The 17,389-nt window shown below is 39.9% G+C and overlaps 2 protein-coding genes across 2 annotated transcripts in view; both read left to right on the top strand.

The window, feature by feature from the left end:
- Positions 1 to 17,389, top strand: part of LOC140304667 (uncharacterized) — a 285,825-nt gene that overhangs the window by 74,542 nt on the left and 193,894 nt on the right. The gene's annotated exons all lie outside the window — the stretch shown is intronic.
- On the top strand, positions 11,793 to 15,361 carry s1pr5b (sphingosine-1-phosphate receptor 5b). The gene is made up of 2 exons (XM_072383416.1): positions 11,793 to 11,890; positions 13,165 to 15,361. The coding sequence occupies exon 2, from the start codon at positions 13,381 to 13,383 to the stop codon at positions 14,608 to 14,610; it is 1,230 nt and encodes a 409-aa protein (XP_072239517.1). The 5' UTR covers positions 11,793 to 11,890; positions 13,165 to 13,380; the 3' UTR covers positions 14,611 to 15,361.

Raw genomic sequence — 17,389 nt, 5'->3', positions numbered from 1 at the left:
TAAATTCCTCAAAACCGCTCATAATTGTTTGCAGGGCTTGAATGACATCAGCACCCTGACTTTCACTAATGGGCTGACTGGAGGAGAAACTGGACAATCGAAGATCTGACATATAAGCTTTACACTCGACACGCTGCAAGCTAATGAATCTCTTACAGCTTGTGTAATTAACTGTTACTTTTTACGCAACACCACTGAAATATGTGCGTCTCCGATAATTCAACTTCCCTGAAAAACTTGAAAAACAGCTTAAATGGAAAAGAATCCAAAATAATGTATGCACATACACACCAATAGCAGAATGCCAAATGTATCTGATGTAAGACACATGTTTAACTCACATTCTGCTGCTTTGATTCTGTGTTTCAGAAATGTTTTGGGCGTGCGCATTTTAAAGAGTTGTACTTTACGAGTTTTGTTAAACAGAACCAGGATTCTGTTAACAGGCCTAAGCAGAGCATCAATCCAATCAGCATAATTTTGCTTTAGGACACTAAAATGTATATATTTTCTAGTTATTTATCCATAAGATGCCAAAGGAACTATTCTTTTATAAGAATATTTTGGCATTTTGAGCTATTTACTGTCTTGCCAAGAGTTACATGAGAAAATGACTGGCTTTGTCATTATATAATGTTAACATTTTTATTTTGCAAAATGTTGCAAGATCATCACATCAGTATTAATGGGTGAAGTAGAGTAATGGCCGCTATTTGCAATAGACACTTCAACAATACATTTTGCTATGAAGTTAATACACCACTAAATGCACAATTTTCGAAACCAGTGCGAAGAGATTCTAGATGTCACACTATAAAGGCTTTTCATGGTTAAAGTTAAATGGTTTCTGGCACATTATTAGCTTAAAACAATACATTCTTGTTACATACTGACTATTAGTGGGTAACCTTTTGACATCATTATCAAGGTGCTGGGTTGTTTTTTAAATGATTTTCTTTCTGGTTAAATATACATGAAATCTAAAACAAGTGGTGGTGAAGGAGAAGAAAACAGAGCAGTCACAATTAAGTTTGCATCTCCCATAAGAAAGTGCAATCTGATCATATGACAGATTGTGAAATAGCTACATGAGGTCCAAAGCACATAACAGCAGTTTTACAGAAAATTACTTTTTCTGTCAGCATCTTCATAATATGTTTCAATGCTATGACACCACTTTCGACATGTCGCCCGTATTTACTTAGCCACAGATAGTTGGGGGTGGAGGAGGGCATTGCAGGGGAGGCTTAACCATGAACTTTGGAGAACCAACAATCCCTTTGTGAAAGAGATTATTGGTTTGACATTTGCCCAATATAATGTTTTCAAATGACATTCTACTGTTCTTCCACTCCTAATCCTACTTACAGTTTCTTATTTTTCTACTGCAGTAGTAGTACAAATGTTAGTTATTGACAGTTTAAAATAGGCATGGTCACAAGTTTTATATGGTTATGTGAGATTTTTTCTATTCATAGCTTGCAATTCCTGTCATGTTATGGAAACCCTGACCTATTGAAAACAAAGGCATAAGGATACATGACCATCATTTACAACAGTGGAGTGTGAAAGTACTACTTTTTGGACGTGCAGATATATGTATCTATTTGACGTTTTCTGGTGAGACTAGGCTGGAATATTCAATTAAATTTTATTTTTATAGCACCAAATTACAACAAATATCATCTCGAGGCACTTCAAAGATACAATCCAATTCAAGCCAATCATAATCCAGTCAAATCAGATTAATTAAATTGCAGATTGGTCCAATTCATACATTCAAAGCCAATTCAAAGAAAGTAGCCTAGCTACGAAAAACAACAGATTGCACTGAAACTTAACTTTAATCCAATCTCCCATCCTGAGCATGCATGAGGTGACTGTGAAAAGAAAAAACTATCTTTTAACAGAAATAAACCTCTGACAAAATCAGATTTAGGAAAACCTAAACCTTAGGAAAGGTTGTCTGATCAGCTAGGGTTTTAGTGGACAGGAAAGAGGTGACAACAAAAAAGCACAACACCAGAGCAGGGATAACTGCTGAGAAAGAGAAACACAAGTTAATGACAACAATAATGCCATATGCACATAAAGAAAAAAGAGAGCAGAGTGAGGAGAGGTGCATCATGGGAGGTCCCCATGCAGTCTTGGCCTATAGCAGCATAACTATGGGATGTTTTAGGGTCACACTAACTATAAGCTTTGTCAAAAAGGAAACTTTTAAGCCTTATTTTAAAGGTAGAGTGGGTGTCTGCTTCCTGGACGTATACTGGCAGCTGGTTCCACAAGAGAGGGGCCTGATAACTGAAGGCTCTGCCTCCCATTCTACTTTTAGAAACTAGGAACCACAAGTAAACCTTCAGTCTGAGAGCAAAGAGCTCTGTTGGGGAAACAGTTTTACTATGAGATCTTTAAGGTATGACCTGCGCCGTTAAGAGTTTTATATGTGAGGAGAAGAATTTTAAATACTGTTGTGAATTTAACAGGGAGCCAATGAAGATAATCCCAATAAGAAAGAATTATAGTAGTCCAGTCTTGAAGTAACACATGCATACGTTTCATAACTCTGAGACAGGATGTTCCTAATTTTGGCGCTATTACGAAGGTGAAAGAAGGCAGTCCTAGAAACCTGTTTTATAGGTGCGTTAAAGGTTTCTCATTGAAGCACTCGGGTCCAAAGGCAACAGTTTTGTCTGAATTTAAGAGCAGAAAGTTCAGAGTCACACACAGAGTTTAGTTTTGTCTTTAAAACGTGCTTGTAGTCTGACGAACTGATTGATTTCGCCTGGTTTCATAGATAAGTACAGCTGACTATCATCAGCTTAGTGTCACGTCTTGGGTTTGTGTTTTTGATTTTTCTGTTATGGCTTTAGGTTTTTTTTGTTTTAGGTTTATATTAAGTCATTAGTTTTACCATTGTTTTTTCCCCAGTCACTCTTGCCCCATCATCCACGTCACCTGTTTCGTTCTCAGCTGCACTCCATCACCAATCACCTCCCCTTTTAGTTTCCAGGTTCCCTCAAGTCAGTGCAAAATCCTCACCGTCATCACTGCTCATCTTTTGTCACGTCAGGTTTAGCCTCGTGTTTTTTCACAGCCACAGCCACAGAGCCATAGTCAAGTTTTGTTGATTTGTTTATTTCTCCACAGTTTAGATTTCTTGTATTACGCCGTGCTCAGCCGTGCTTTGTGTTCTTTTTGTTTAAATAAATCAAGTTTTCCTTTCCTTTTCAAATTTTTACCATGCTGTCTCATAACAATACCGAATGGAAGCATGTATAAAATGAAAAGAATTGGTCCAAGCACAAAATCCTGCAAAACTCCATAACTTACTCCTGTGTGCGAGGAAGATCGTTTGTTTACAAGAACAAACTGCAATTTGTCAGATGGATATAAATAGATAGATATAGATATATAGATAGATATAAACCAGCCTAATGTATTTCCTTTAATCCCTATAACATGTTGAAGCCTTTGTCATAGAATGCTGTAATCGATCGTATCAAATGCAGCACTCAGATCCAACAGGACAGACACAAGTCCGAGACCAAGAGGAAAATCCTTTGCACTTTCACCAGTGCTGTTTCTGTACTATGATGAGCTCTGAATCCAGTCTGAAACTCTTCTAATGGATTATTTCTGTGTATATGATCACAAAGTTGAGCTGCAACTATTTTTCTCAAGAACTTTAGACATAAATGGGAGATTGGATATAGGCGAAAAGGAGTTTCTTTAAGTAAAGATTTAATTACAGCAAACCTAAAACTCCTCAGTACATAGCCTGTCAACAAAGACAGATTGATTTGGAAAAAAGACAATTGTTGTTATTAGCTCAGAGAGTTTGACTGGGCAAAAGTATTATTTGTTCAGACTATAAAATTTCTTTGTTTAGAAAAATGTCAAGTTATTTTGACTACTTTCTTCTTCAAAAGCTTCTCATTCTTTTCCTTGGTTACTATGGTGAGTCCTGCATTCGAGATGATAAGAACAGGGAACCATGTAAACCAAGAACACAACCATTTGGGTCATTTTTTCAAACCCTTAATGGGGTCCTGTAATGTACTGCTCCTACAAGTGGCAGAAGAGCAACACAACTCAGATGAGCATTTACACATCGGAACAGACGTCATCTTCAAGTCTTTTCTTTAACAATCCACAAGAGTCCTCAAAAGAAGGAGGGCAGATTGGCTGGTGTTGACAGCACTTTCAGTCATTTATCCATTCATGACGCATGTTCAGGACCAACATGTGGCAAGTGTTATTTCACCTTGAGTTATGATCAGTCAATACCACAACAGCTCTTTACTCAAACACATCATCACTGTCATTTCTAAGTTGTGTTTAGGAAATAATACCAATTAATACCAATAAATTACATTCTGGCCTTTATTTGGCAGTAGGCAGACAGGAAAGGGGGTAGAGAGAGCTAACCTGGGCCAGCTGCATCGAGGAACTACGGCCTCTGTACACTGAACACCTGCTCAGCCAGTTGAGCTAATGGCACCCCACTACGTACTTTTTACAACACAACTGTTACTTTCATGGGTGACATTATTCTATATTATACATTGAGCCCGATTTTCTGCTGCTCAACAATTTAACAAATATCTGTAGGGCAGAAATTAGGTTGGCCTAACACAACAGAAGCTAACTTGAGAAATGCTCTCACCCAGCTGTATCTTAAATTGAAGAAACAATTTCAGTTCCTTCAACGTGTTTGTTATTTCCACATATAAGTATTTAAAAAATAAGCAAGCTAAGAAACAACAAGAAGTTATTTACAATGACTTTCCCTTAAAGCCCAACGAGTGGGCACAGTAACAAGCCCTATTTTAGTTATGAAACTTACACTAATCTAATCATTTCCTGGTTCTAGCTCCATTAGAGTGACATCAACCCTCTCATCTTACTCTGAAAAGAAAATCAACACACTTCCCAAAATGTCAAACTATTCCTTTAAAGGAATGTCATCTGTTTGAACTGGAACCGGCAAGCCTGGTTTGGATTCACTCCAACCAAATTGGGTAAAGTGCTAATAGGAAGAAAGTCTTTGAACCGTGAATGCTGACAATGTGCCTTTGGTTCAGTTTTAAAAGACGGGTCTAATAAGGTTCAGCTAATTTTTAAGTAGAATGCCAACTGAAAATAAATATTACACGTAGCAGAGAAAAGAAGTCAGACCCCTGAAATAACTTTCAGACACGCTAACCTTATGTGTGGCTGATTAAGTTGGCTCTGTACTCACATTGCCTAAACTTTTTTTCTTCTTTTGTTGAGCACCTTTTGAATTAAATAATAGAAGGAAGTGATGTGAAACTGATGGTAAAAGAGACCAAAGACTAGAAAAAAGAAGAAGAATAGAGTAGTTAAAGTAGATAAAGAGGTTTCAGGTATGAACTTGTCTTGTGGCCTTCTCTTAGCTCTCACCTTATCTTTGTCTCGCCAGTGCCTTTTTTACAAATTATTCTGGGAAGCAGAGAGAGGCCAAAACTCAGATCTGGCATTAATTTACATTCTTACCACTTTATGCCTCCCCTGCTCTTTCCCTCTGGCTTTTTTTCTTCTTTTCTAAGAGGAGAGAGTTAGATAGAATTTCAGAGGGGCATAAAGAAACAAAACAGAAATCGTTCAAACAACAAAATCCCGAGCGTATCACAGGGATTTGTACAGCTGCCGTGTGCTTGTCTTTGTTTTTGTCCGCCCTAATCTTGTCTGATTACCATCACGTCTCTGGCAAGTCCATGTGGGCTAAATTTATGTGAATCCATGTGTGTTTGAAAAGATGTGTATTGATGTTTTTGTTTCAATTTTCCCTGAGTAAAGAAATGCAGTGCGCAATAGTAGTTCTCCTTGAGGCTGCTGTTCCTGTATCCAAGCACAACAATAACCACACCCCAGACCGCATCCTGATCCAAAGTACTGGTAGGTGTTAGGTCTGCACCACCATATGCCAGAGCCATAAATCGCACCAGTGTTGAGTATTTTAAAGTTGCCTTTTCCTAATTATGATATGAAGAACTTGCAAATTGCCCTGTGATGCAAAACAATATTAATAACATCAAATATGAGTAATTATTTTCATCATGTGTTGACTGTACACCTATCCAATCTGAACATATCCATTCTGAACCCTGTACCCTTTAAAATGACTACCACAAATATACATGCCAAAATGAATGAATGAGCGTTAAGTCTGGGCTTGATTTGAAGACTAATCTTTCTTTGATTAAGTTGGCTATTTAATTTAGGAGTGCAGCAGTTACATCAGAGTCGTTTATCATCCTTTCATGCAGAGAGCAGCGTGTATATACTCGTGTGAAAGTGTGAACGTATATTCAAAGTCAAACTGACAAAAGCTGAGATGCATGCACAGCGACCCTCAGGGAACAGACCTCGATTGGTGTTGAGAGTTAGTTCTGGCATTGCAGGAATGAACACATCATCTTGATGGTTCAGTGATTTGGTTACAACCCCTTGGAGCCAAGAGGGGTGTCGCTATCATACTTTGAACCCAAAATGTTCTTAAACCTGGATCTCATTAGGCCTGTAGTCTGCCAGTGCTGCACTGAACACATCCAGTCGGCAGCCACACACACCTAAAAAACCATCAGCCCTGAGACAAGCCAAGAGAAAAATACCGGATCACCAACTGAGTGCTCAGTGACCTGAACCTGAAATGGAAAGCATGATGAAAACTGCAGATGGGTTCAAATGTCTGCTGTCTGGAAAGAAAAAAACTACACTAAAACCAGATGAAAATGCAGTATATGCAGAAGAATACTTGCATGAATGTATGAAGGTGTTATTTTATATTATCAATGCAACTGGAGGAATAGATGAACCTGAATCTATTTTGAACACTTCAAAAGAACACAGATCATCATTAATACCCTTGCGTTGCTCTAATTCTCTTGCAAGTTGGCTGGAAAATTCAAACAAACAATGATTCAGTAGCTCATAGTAGTTACTAAATCATTCTACTATTAGTAGAACCACCTAGCAGCTTATTTACAATGTGGCTTCAGTTCACTGACATTTGCAGGCATTTGTTTATGCAAAGTGGAACTATGACACCTTGAATTTTCTTTTTCGGCCATTCAGTTGTAGACTTTGGATTTACTTTTCTATCTATTTTTTCACCCTTACCTGTGATAACAATATTTGTATAATGACCAAAAGAAGAAGGTTGCAGATACTAGCAGATAAAATGAGTTTCCTTCAGAAGCTGACTTGGTTCAGCCTTAGAGATGAGGCGAGGAGCTCTGGTGGAGTTTGGAGAAGAGCTACTGCTCCTTTGTATTTTCTGAGGTGGCTCAGACATCTGATTAGGATGCCTTCTGTTTGCCTACCTTTGGAAACTTTTCAGCATGTCCAACAGGGACTAGACCCAGAACTCACTGGAGTGATTATAAATCTCTTCTGGCCTGAGAATGTCTTGGGATCCCCCAGGAGATGGTCGAGAGAGAGAGAGAGATATCTGGGTTTCCTTTCAGGACTTGTTATCTCTGCAACCCAACCTCGGATAACTGGAAGACAGTAGATGGATTGGTATATATTTTAAACTTGTGGGTGTTCTTGGAATCATTGTCCTGTTGCATGAACCAATTTCTTCCAAGCCTAAGCTGCCAGACAGATGGCCTCTCATTTGACTCTAGAATATTTTAGTATACAGATGAGTTCATGAGTTCAATGACTGCAAAGTTCCCAGGTCCTCTGGCTGCAAAACAGGCGAAAATGACCCGTCCACCACCATGCTTGACAGTTGGTAGGATGTGTTGGTGCTGATATTCTGTGTTTGGCTTTCTCCCTACATGGTGCTGTGCATAATGACTAAACATCTCCGCTTTGGTCTTGTCTGGCCCAAGGACTATGTCCCAGAAGTCTTGAGGTTTGTTTGTATGGTCTGACCTTGGCATGAATTTGCTGTGACGTTCCCTCCTTGGAAGAATCCTGTAGAATAATGCACTGCAAATCATTTTCAAATGACTTCATAACATTTTTCTGATTGACGGTCAACAACAATTGCTTGCTGATGTCTTTTCTCCATTCTCTCTTCTTGTTAACACATACCTGAATGCTGCAGACCAGCAAACAGCCCAAACCTCTGCTTTAAAAGAGGAGAGAGGGGGGACTAACTGCCTCGGTTTTTGTGAAAAGTAAAAAGGCGGTGCAATACATATTTATGTGTTGTTGTTCATTTGTGAATGCATTTATCCTTTTTCAGGACTTGATAAAGAATAGAGTCCTTGTGTAAACTGAGCAACTTTCACACTGAAATAGGGTGTAGTCACAAAATCTGAAAAGTATTAATTAAGAGGTATTCCACATGAATGATAGTGTTAGCATGCCTGGTCCTGCACACCTTTCCTTTGTAAATCTCAATGAATGTGAATGAACCATTGGGGCAGCCTTGGCTTCTCCCACTAATGGCAATGCTAAGTACAATTACGCACCGCTCCTGTCACCTATTGCCCAATCACTGACCGTAGAGACGTGGCCCAGAAGAAGACTTTCATTAGGTTGTTTATTCTCTGGATAATCAACAAACAGAAAATGATGAAGTGTGATGAGTGTCATCATTGTTATTTGACACTGAAGTGAATGTAAAGAAGATGGTGATTGTGCAGTGTGTGGCTGACACAGGTGGAGGCGCAGGAAAGCCGGAGCTGCCTTGTTTTCAGCTTTGCTGTACACGGTAAAACCATACAGTGGTAATTACCGTCACAATTTATGAAGCATGAACTAGGGATCCCAGTGCCGCGTGCCCATAAGAGTGTACCCAACGTCTTCCTTGCAGCTGACAGTACACTCCTCTGAGGTCACACTTTGTCCAAATTCCAAACAGTGGCGGGCCAGCAATGTGATCGGGTCCTTTTCTGACACAACAATTTTCATCTTAACTGGAATCCCAAACAATTTACTTTGCATAATTTACCTCCATCTACTCTGTGTGGGTTTGTTTTGTTAATGGCACAAGTTTTGCATTAATCAGCGTTTAATGCATCATTCCTGTTGGCTGGTCGGTAAACAAAGACTTCACATTGGTCATGAGACCTGTTACTTGTCATATGTGTCAATGTCTCTCACACAGGTGAGAGTTTTAGAGCAACAACCACAGTTCTTTCGTGCCTTAAGAGGTAAAGGAGAGTCTGCTGCTGCTCTGTATAAAAGCAAGTACAGAGAAATAGATATACTGGAAAGCAGCGAGGAATGCTTTCTTATCATCACAGATGTGGTCTGGTTGGTCTGATTTGGGGGCCTTATCAGGAGAGTAGGATTGAGAACTGTCTGGTGATAGATTGCAGGGGGGAAGTCAGTAGCGAGATGGTCTTAGAGAGTGTGGAGAACTTGGCAGACAAAGACCATTTAGATGGTGTTCCAAAGCTCTGTGTTCATATCATAACTCTTTGGAGATCAAAACCGTAATGAATGTCTGACAAGCAAAAGCTGAAGCTGTAAAATAACTTGTGTGATATTTTGAACTTTTATTCTCCTGAAAGGAAGTATGGGTCAGGTTCATGCATAGGCAAACATTTATCTTCAAAGAGTTAAATGAATACGATGATGTCATAAGCTGAGTTTGCAGCATCAAAGATGTCCAGATATTAAAGCTACAGGAACATAGCCAGTGCTATTTCCTTGGTAAAATCACATCAGCATGCTGGCTGTGGACACTCAAAAATAAACCTTTGTGCGCGGCAAACACATATAGTGTGTCACACATCTTTCAAAAAGGTCAACATTACATCTATACCCAAGAGGAGCTAGCTCAGCTGAAAGCAGCTTGTATTACAGGAGTGTGTGTGGCCAAAAACATTCCTTAAGAATACCAGGCAGGAAGACCACTGGGTGTTGCACAAAAATAGGACCATATAAAAGTAAGAAAGCTGAAGAAAACTGATGATGGGAGGAGACAAAAAAAAGAGGCACAGACAGAAACAATAACAAGGAAATAGACACAGACAACACTGATGTACCCTTCAATGATCAAAAAGAAGAGATGAAAGAGGACAGCCTTTCCTTCCTGTCCACGGTAGTAAGTCCAGTTCGTCTGTTAGACTACTCATCCTCAGTGTCAGATCCCTGTTTCTCTGCTACAGACTTTGATGTGAGGCCTCAGCACTCACCCTGACAGGATATTACTCTTTAATGATCTCCTGATAGGAATCCCCTCCTACACACAATGTTGTAGACAGCAACAGCGAGTGTGGGTGGAACATGTAACATTTACACAAGCGCTCAAAAACACTTAAGCACAGAAATCAAGAGCAGTAGAGAAAGTTCCAACTTTAAGTCCTTAACTAGGTTCGCCAACACAGGTGCAGATATTAAAAGCCTGTTGTGCCCACTCAAGTGAGTGCAGAATCAATATTAGCCGAATACAAAGAATAAAGGGCACAGTAACCTTGCTGTAGTCTGCAGGCTGTTGATGCTGGGAACACTGTTTTTTTTAGTAAGCTGCTTTAGGATGACAGTTTATTCACTGGTGTGTGTCAGTATGTCAGCGGTTGCATTCAAGTGACATTATCAGAAGCCTGGAAAGCAGACACTTGACCCTGTCAAAATCCAAACACGAATGTGGATGAAGAGCATGTGAGTCAAAAACAAAGGAGTTGTGATGACTAGGAAAGACGGAAAGTAATGCTTGTGTCTAGCCACCAATTCAGTCTCAGGTGTACATAAAAGGAGCCAGAGGATCGTACTGCTAAAAAAACTGTTTGAATAGTGCAATACTATACTGTAGGGTGTCAGAGAAGCATCCGGAATAGGAGCAGGATTCCCAACGGTGATAACACTCTGAGTATAAGTTTCTTTTAATCACAGCTGTTTCACATGCATTCATGACTACAGTATCATGTTGAATGATAGGGACAGCATGTACATCATCCTCAGTGACTGGCATTGAAATCTGTAACAGACCAATAAAAGTTTTATTTGACTTCTACAGCATCCTTCTCACCTCTTCCATGCTTTGTTTGGTCCTGATAATCCGTGTTCAGAGCCTGTGGGGGACGTTTCACAGGTGAACCAACGAGGCGTTTCAAAGCAAGTAAATTTGGAAATCAGCATGCTCATATGACTGTGGAGCTGTATATTCTAAGAAAACACAAAACCTCATTGTCCACATTTAACCTTGCGTGGGACGTTTGAGAAATTGTTACTGAGCCAATTCTGTTGAGAACTGGTTCTTCAAGCAAAATGGCTGTATGGGTTTACAAACCAGTGATTTATGAAAAGTTTTAAGGCAGCGTTAGAATCAACACTTGAAAATGAACGACATTTGCTCATGATATACTCTGTAGTCAGTCCACTTTCTGGTGCGACAGTGTTTTTATGTTAAATCTTAAGATGACATCCATAATCTTTGTGGCTAACACAATTCTTATAGCAACAGCGTGCATGCAGCTAATTTACAATCAGAGACTTTGGTGTCTTTTTTTTCTTTTGCTCTGATTACAGTATGTTATCTGCAGTTTAGGAGTGGAGGTCTTCATGAGGATATCAAAAAGTTTCAGATTCATTATCACACATCCTTGTTTGCCTGTTGATCAGTGATACAATGTGAACTTTGGAAGTGTAAAATAAGTTTCACACCTTCAAGTTTTGCTCAATGAAAACAATTCATTTTCAGCGACATCCAGCCATTCTTCGAAGCAGCTATCTTCCGTGTGTCACAGTTTCAAGAGTGTGAGAGAGGAAGTTTGAGGGAATGTGAGGGGGAGAGGGAGCTCGGGTTTAGACCAACCCCCTGAGCTGTTGCATGTTTCAACTGCACTCCTCACTCTCCCTGACTTGTCAGTTTGACGGTGACTTACTCACTCTCGGTTGGATTCCTCTGACTGAAAAGCAGATTACGTGCAGGATAAAGACAAGTTCACCAATTTTCACGGTAATTTCTTTATGATTCTTGGGTCTGATGCAATATATGATAGATCGTGTTACTAGTACTCTTTGCTTTAGATGTCTCATACACTTGTAATTTTATCATGTTTACTCATCACATAATTAAGGGACAAAATCATGAGCATCATGCAGGGTTTAGCCATTTTATTTGCGTTTTAAAAAGTCTCTTAATCTTTTAAGAGCAATAGCAACAACTGTTTTAACGTAATTCTTTTTTTTTTACCGGGGAAATTCAAGTCTGTAGAAACTTCTAAACCAAATTTTAAGCACAGAGGTATTGCACTATAGTTAATTAAAGGTGAAAAATATGAATCTGTATTTGTAAACTGAAGTCAGTCATTTAAAGGAAAATTGGTTGTGTATTCAACATTTGAAAATCTCTGTCACCCAAATGTATGGATAATTTGACCTTTAGGTTTTCATACTTTCATCGATAATTTAGATCCAGTCAGTATTATGAAAGGACTTGTCATTCAGCCATCCGTGACAATGTGGACAAATACATTTTCCTGATTGTTTGCAACAGATGGAATTGGTTAAAGTAGCCAGACTATTTGTTTGTATTAATATATGGCTCAAGAAGAGAGGAAAACATTCCATAGAGACTCCAAGGATTGCAACCGTAATCACCATTGATTGTTAACTTGTTTAAACCGTGCAAACCAATAATTTCTTTGATGTTTATAGTTGGCAAATTCCATCAAATTTCAGACATTCTGTCTCTGTCTTAAACGTTTAAAGGTTTCAAGTATATTTTCTTTGGGAGGTGGGGAGGGGGGTCTCAAACGCGCTTCATATACACTGTGAGAATCAGGCTCATGTGTGCTAAAGCTAATTAAATGCACATGTTGTGGTTCTTGTCTGACAACTTTTCACAAACTGAGATACACCTTAAACAAAAGTGGAAAAACTAAATGTTGATTTGGCATTAAAACTATCCCTCCACTTTTTAGTATCAAATCCACTAATACAAACAGCAAAGTATACATTAAACTCAACAGCAATATCCTTTACTGTATGGGTCAATGCAAACTTTCAGTGTTTTCAGTTCCATTAATCATATGGTCAACCTAAACTTGGCTTCACAGAGGAGTTGCTATTCAGGAATTTTCACTCATGGCCTAATCACTGAATATAACAGTGAAACATCTTAGTCCTAAACTCTCTCAGAAAACAAATGTTTGTAAGTTAAGGGGTGACTTTTTCAAGTGGCACCCCTTCTCTCCATAATTTTCATGCTTTTCTCCTCTCTTTCCTCAGTGTCTGGGACCTATAACCAGGCTCAAGAGCACCGTCTTCTGGCGAGAAAAAAACATCTCTTGGGATTCTGGTGGATAACACTGTACCATCTTCATGTAGTCCCTCCATTTGTTAAAGGACCTCAAGCTTTTTTTAATGAATTTTTTTTCCTAAATTCTTCAAAATGACTATATAGCCACTGACAGCAGGTAGAGTAGCAGAAAAACAACATCCAACATGGAGGCATTAAGTTCTGCTTATGCAGGGACTCCCCCTTCTGCACCAGTGTTCTCCACTTCCCCTACTCCTGCGTTGCCTGGCTTCATGCAGTTCTTTTGGGAGTACCAGGACAAATCTGTCATTGCAGAGCATTACAACTACACCGGTAAGCTGCAGAAAGATCGCTACCGTGGAGGTCTGCAACCAGTGAGCATTGCATTTCTGGTGGTGTGCCTCCTCATCGTCCTGGAGAACGCCGTGGTTCTCATCGCCATATGGAGGAACAAGAAGTTCCACCTACCGATGTATTACTTGCTGGGAAACCTGACTCTGTCAGACTTGCTGGCTGGGATTGCCTACATGGCCAACATCATCATGTCAGGACATAATACTTTGAAACTGACCCCGTTGCTATGGTTCTTCAGGGAGGGAGGGGTTTTCATCACTCTGGCTGCTTCTATCATTAGTTTGCTAGCCATTGCAATTGAACGCCACATCACTATGGTGACTATGCGCCCATATCATGGGGCAAAGCGGGGACGGATGATGGCACTAATTGGTGCAAGTTGGGCCCTGGCAGGGTTTTTGGGCATCCTCCCAATTTTGGGATGGAACTGCATGCACAACCTGGACCAGTGTTCAACAGTGCTCCCACTTTATGCCAAAAACTACATTATCTGTTGTGTGTCTGTGTTCAGTGCTGTGCTTCTGGCCATTGTGGTCCTCTATGCCCGGATTTTCCGCATCGTTCGTGTCAACACGCAGCGCCAACGACTCGGCATGTCAGGCAGCATGAGGAAGGGCTTAGCGAAAAAGTCACAGAAGTATGTTGCCCTCCTCAAAACAGTAACCATTGTGCTTGGGGTTTTCATTGCTTGTTGGCTGCCCCTCTTCATCCTCCTCCTGCTGGATTTTTTCTGCCATGCCCGAAGCTGCCCACTGCTCTTCAAGGCTGAGTACTTCCTAGGAGTGGCGATGGTAAACTCACTACTCAACCCGATCATCTACACTCTGACTAGTAAGGACATGAGGAGAGCCATTCTGAGGCTGTTGTGTCGGCCGTGTCTGATGACCAAAGATGGACAGGTGAAAAAGATCGGGATGTCATTCCTGGAGTGTAGCTTCAGTAAATCTGAGGTGGCCTCCCAGAAGTTAGAGGCTGGAGTGGAGACCACCATCTCTTCAGGGAACATTGTCACCACTTCATCTCCAGTTAAAGCTCTTTACCCCAAGCTCTTCAAGTCATAAGGACTTAAACTCTATAGGATCCAGAAGAGTGTGAAAGGGTTCCCCACTGAACACAAGACATGTAGCACATCTTCTAAAGAGAGAAAGCAGCTGTGACATTCTCGTATCTGAAACAAGCCCAGAGACATGCATTGAGCCTATAAAGTACAACAGAAGCACAAGAGAAACATCTGTAGATTAATGTCTAACCCCTGACAAATGAAAAGTATTGGATCAACAAATGATATTATAACAGAACTACAAAACTAAAGGCCATAGGGGTACCACTCAAATGTGCATGCAAACAAACTTGTTTTATGATGCTCGTAATAAATCTCCAAAACTAACTTGCACTGAAAAAAGACTTCACCATGATGATAACAAACAGGACAATCTCTCCCAGACTTACTTGATAAAGACCAAATAGTATAGCTTCATGTGAACTTTCCTTTTCCTTTTTCCTTTTTGAAGAGCATTAGAGACAGAACTTGCAATCTTTGCATCTGCAGACACCTGGATTTCGCTGGTTCGAAGGCCCATGGTGCGCTAGATTTGTTCAGATAAAATCATCTAGACAACCCCTACACTCGTCTGTGTACGTGATGCAGAGGGAATCAAAGAGAGACAGATAACGGGAGAAAACCCCAGCTCAGTGAAGAATGTTGTGGTATTGTGGTGGGAGGGATGCTGCAAAATGAATGCTGTTTCGAAAAGACAGATGGCTGACCTGTCTCACGTGGAAGTGGAAGATTTTTTAAATGTCAATCTGAACCACAACGGCAAGAAAAGCACAAAAATGTCAACGTATCTATGATGTGACAAATCAGCAGACGTTACAAACAATACTTTCCTTTGGTTTTTACATGCTGACTGTTTAACTGTGACTGATAAATAAATACATCAAGCATTTCCATTTCAACTTGTGAATAAAGTTGCAGATGTTAATGTGCCACATCTGGGATTTAAGGGACATTATTTGACTTCGACGTTAAATTAGATTAACAGTCCAATTGTTCCTTTCACAGTGCATCATAAACATTTCTGCTTCAAGCGTAAGGTACTTGTTTTTAGTATGAAATTCTAAAAGATACAGATTTTTTTTGGTTCAGTCTTTCTCCACCTGAACTGTTGAATGAGGCTGTGTACTTTCTTTTAATACTGAAATCCACGTAGTCATCTTTTTGTATTTCTAAAGTTGTCTTTATATCATTTGTATTGTAAATTATATCTTTTTTGTTATAAGCAAAGGCAAGTATTATCTTTCTTTTCATAAAAGAAATAAAATATTTTCTTAAGTGATTCCAGAGAGTTTGGGATGTATTATTTTTCTGCATAGCATTAAGCATGATAATAAGTCACTCCGTGGGAAGTCATGTGGGTGATGTTGTGTGAAGAAGTACCATAGGAAGTCAGCCCCCTTGTCTAACATCTGGTAATGGCATTGGTCTACATACATCAAGCTCTGCTTGACTCAGACTGGCTCAAGCACCACACACAACAGCTTTTATTAAACACTGTACACTTCTTTCCTGTTCTCATTCTCTTGACCTTTAGTTAAGCTTGACTGTCACCTCACATTGATCTGCTATCCACATTTCTCATGGCTAAAACTGGGACAAATCTTATGCAGCTGGTTTTGATCTTGTTCCCTGAGAGACAAACTATCTGTAGACAGACAGTACTCTGCAGGCTGTTAATTCACAGTCAGAGCAAAAAGTAATAGTAAGGGAAACCTTTAAACCTGTGTGGGTTCAGGTTTGTGTTCAACTGAAAATGTCCGCGCTTTCATGTAAGTTACAATCATAAGAGTACACTATTTGTTGAATTTCAAGTGCTTGCAAATGCATTGTGCCTCCACTGAATGCGTGATTTATAGTGTGGGCTGGAAAATATGGAACAAAACATCAAAAGCTAACTGGAACCGCGGGACAGAAGCCGAACCCAGGCAAGATTCAAAGTTTGGGTTAAAACTACCTTGGCTTGTAAAAGAACTGACTCAAATGTTTCGAGTTTGTTGACGTGAAACATGCCCTGTAAAAGAAGAGATCTCAGAACACTTCCTGTCATTTTTTTTCCTTGTGTGGTTGAGGTTGAGCAAAAGAACAGTAACTATTATTGAAGTACAAATGTCTACCAGACCACAGTTTGAATGGATGCTAACAGGCATAATGCAAGAATAAATCCAGTGGTTACTATATAGTTGTTACCTTTTTAACCCTCAGTGACCCAAAGACAGGGGCGGACTGGTAATCTGTGTGTTCTGGAAATGTCCAGAATGGCCATCCGGTCTACAGCCGTCGGCCCTGTTCAATAACCAAAATTTTTGAATATTTGAATAGTTCTTGAATATTAGTATTCTTGAGTTCTTGAATAAACAATCATAAATAGTTCATCTGTGTGAGTTTTCTTATGACAGACAATATAGCACTATATCACCCTAAGTCCAGGGCCGTTTTTTGGTCCCAGTCCATCCCTGCCCAAAGACATGCCCGTCTGATAGAACAGTTTAACTGGAATACCTTTGATTTGATATGATTTGTAGGGGTGCAGATGTTACTTCACATGTCCACTGCATCAAACAGCAATGTGCCTGCAGACAGAGGTCAACCAGTCAGGGCTTCCTTCCTGTTGTTGAGCTCATACAACAAGGGGGCAGGTATTAGCTGTAAGTCATCTGTGATCACCCTGGACAGATGTGCAGATACACACTGTACTGTTCCCTCCGTCAGTTGGGCTTACTGAGAGCTACAAAATGACACAAGTGATGGGAGAGCAGCAGATGGAGGCGCTGAAGCTTTAA

The sequence above is a fragment of the Leuresthes tenuis genome, unplaced genomic scaffold (genome assembly GCF_036924035.1).
Source record: "Leuresthes tenuis unplaced genomic scaffold, fLeuTen1.0.hap1 SCAF_4, whole genome shotgun sequence".
NCBI lineage: Eukaryota > Metazoa > Chordata > Actinopteri > Atheriniformes > Atherinopsidae > Leuresthes > Leuresthes tenuis.
The sequence above is the reverse complement of the archived record's forward strand: the minus strand, read 5'-3'. Positions and strand labels throughout refer to the sequence as shown.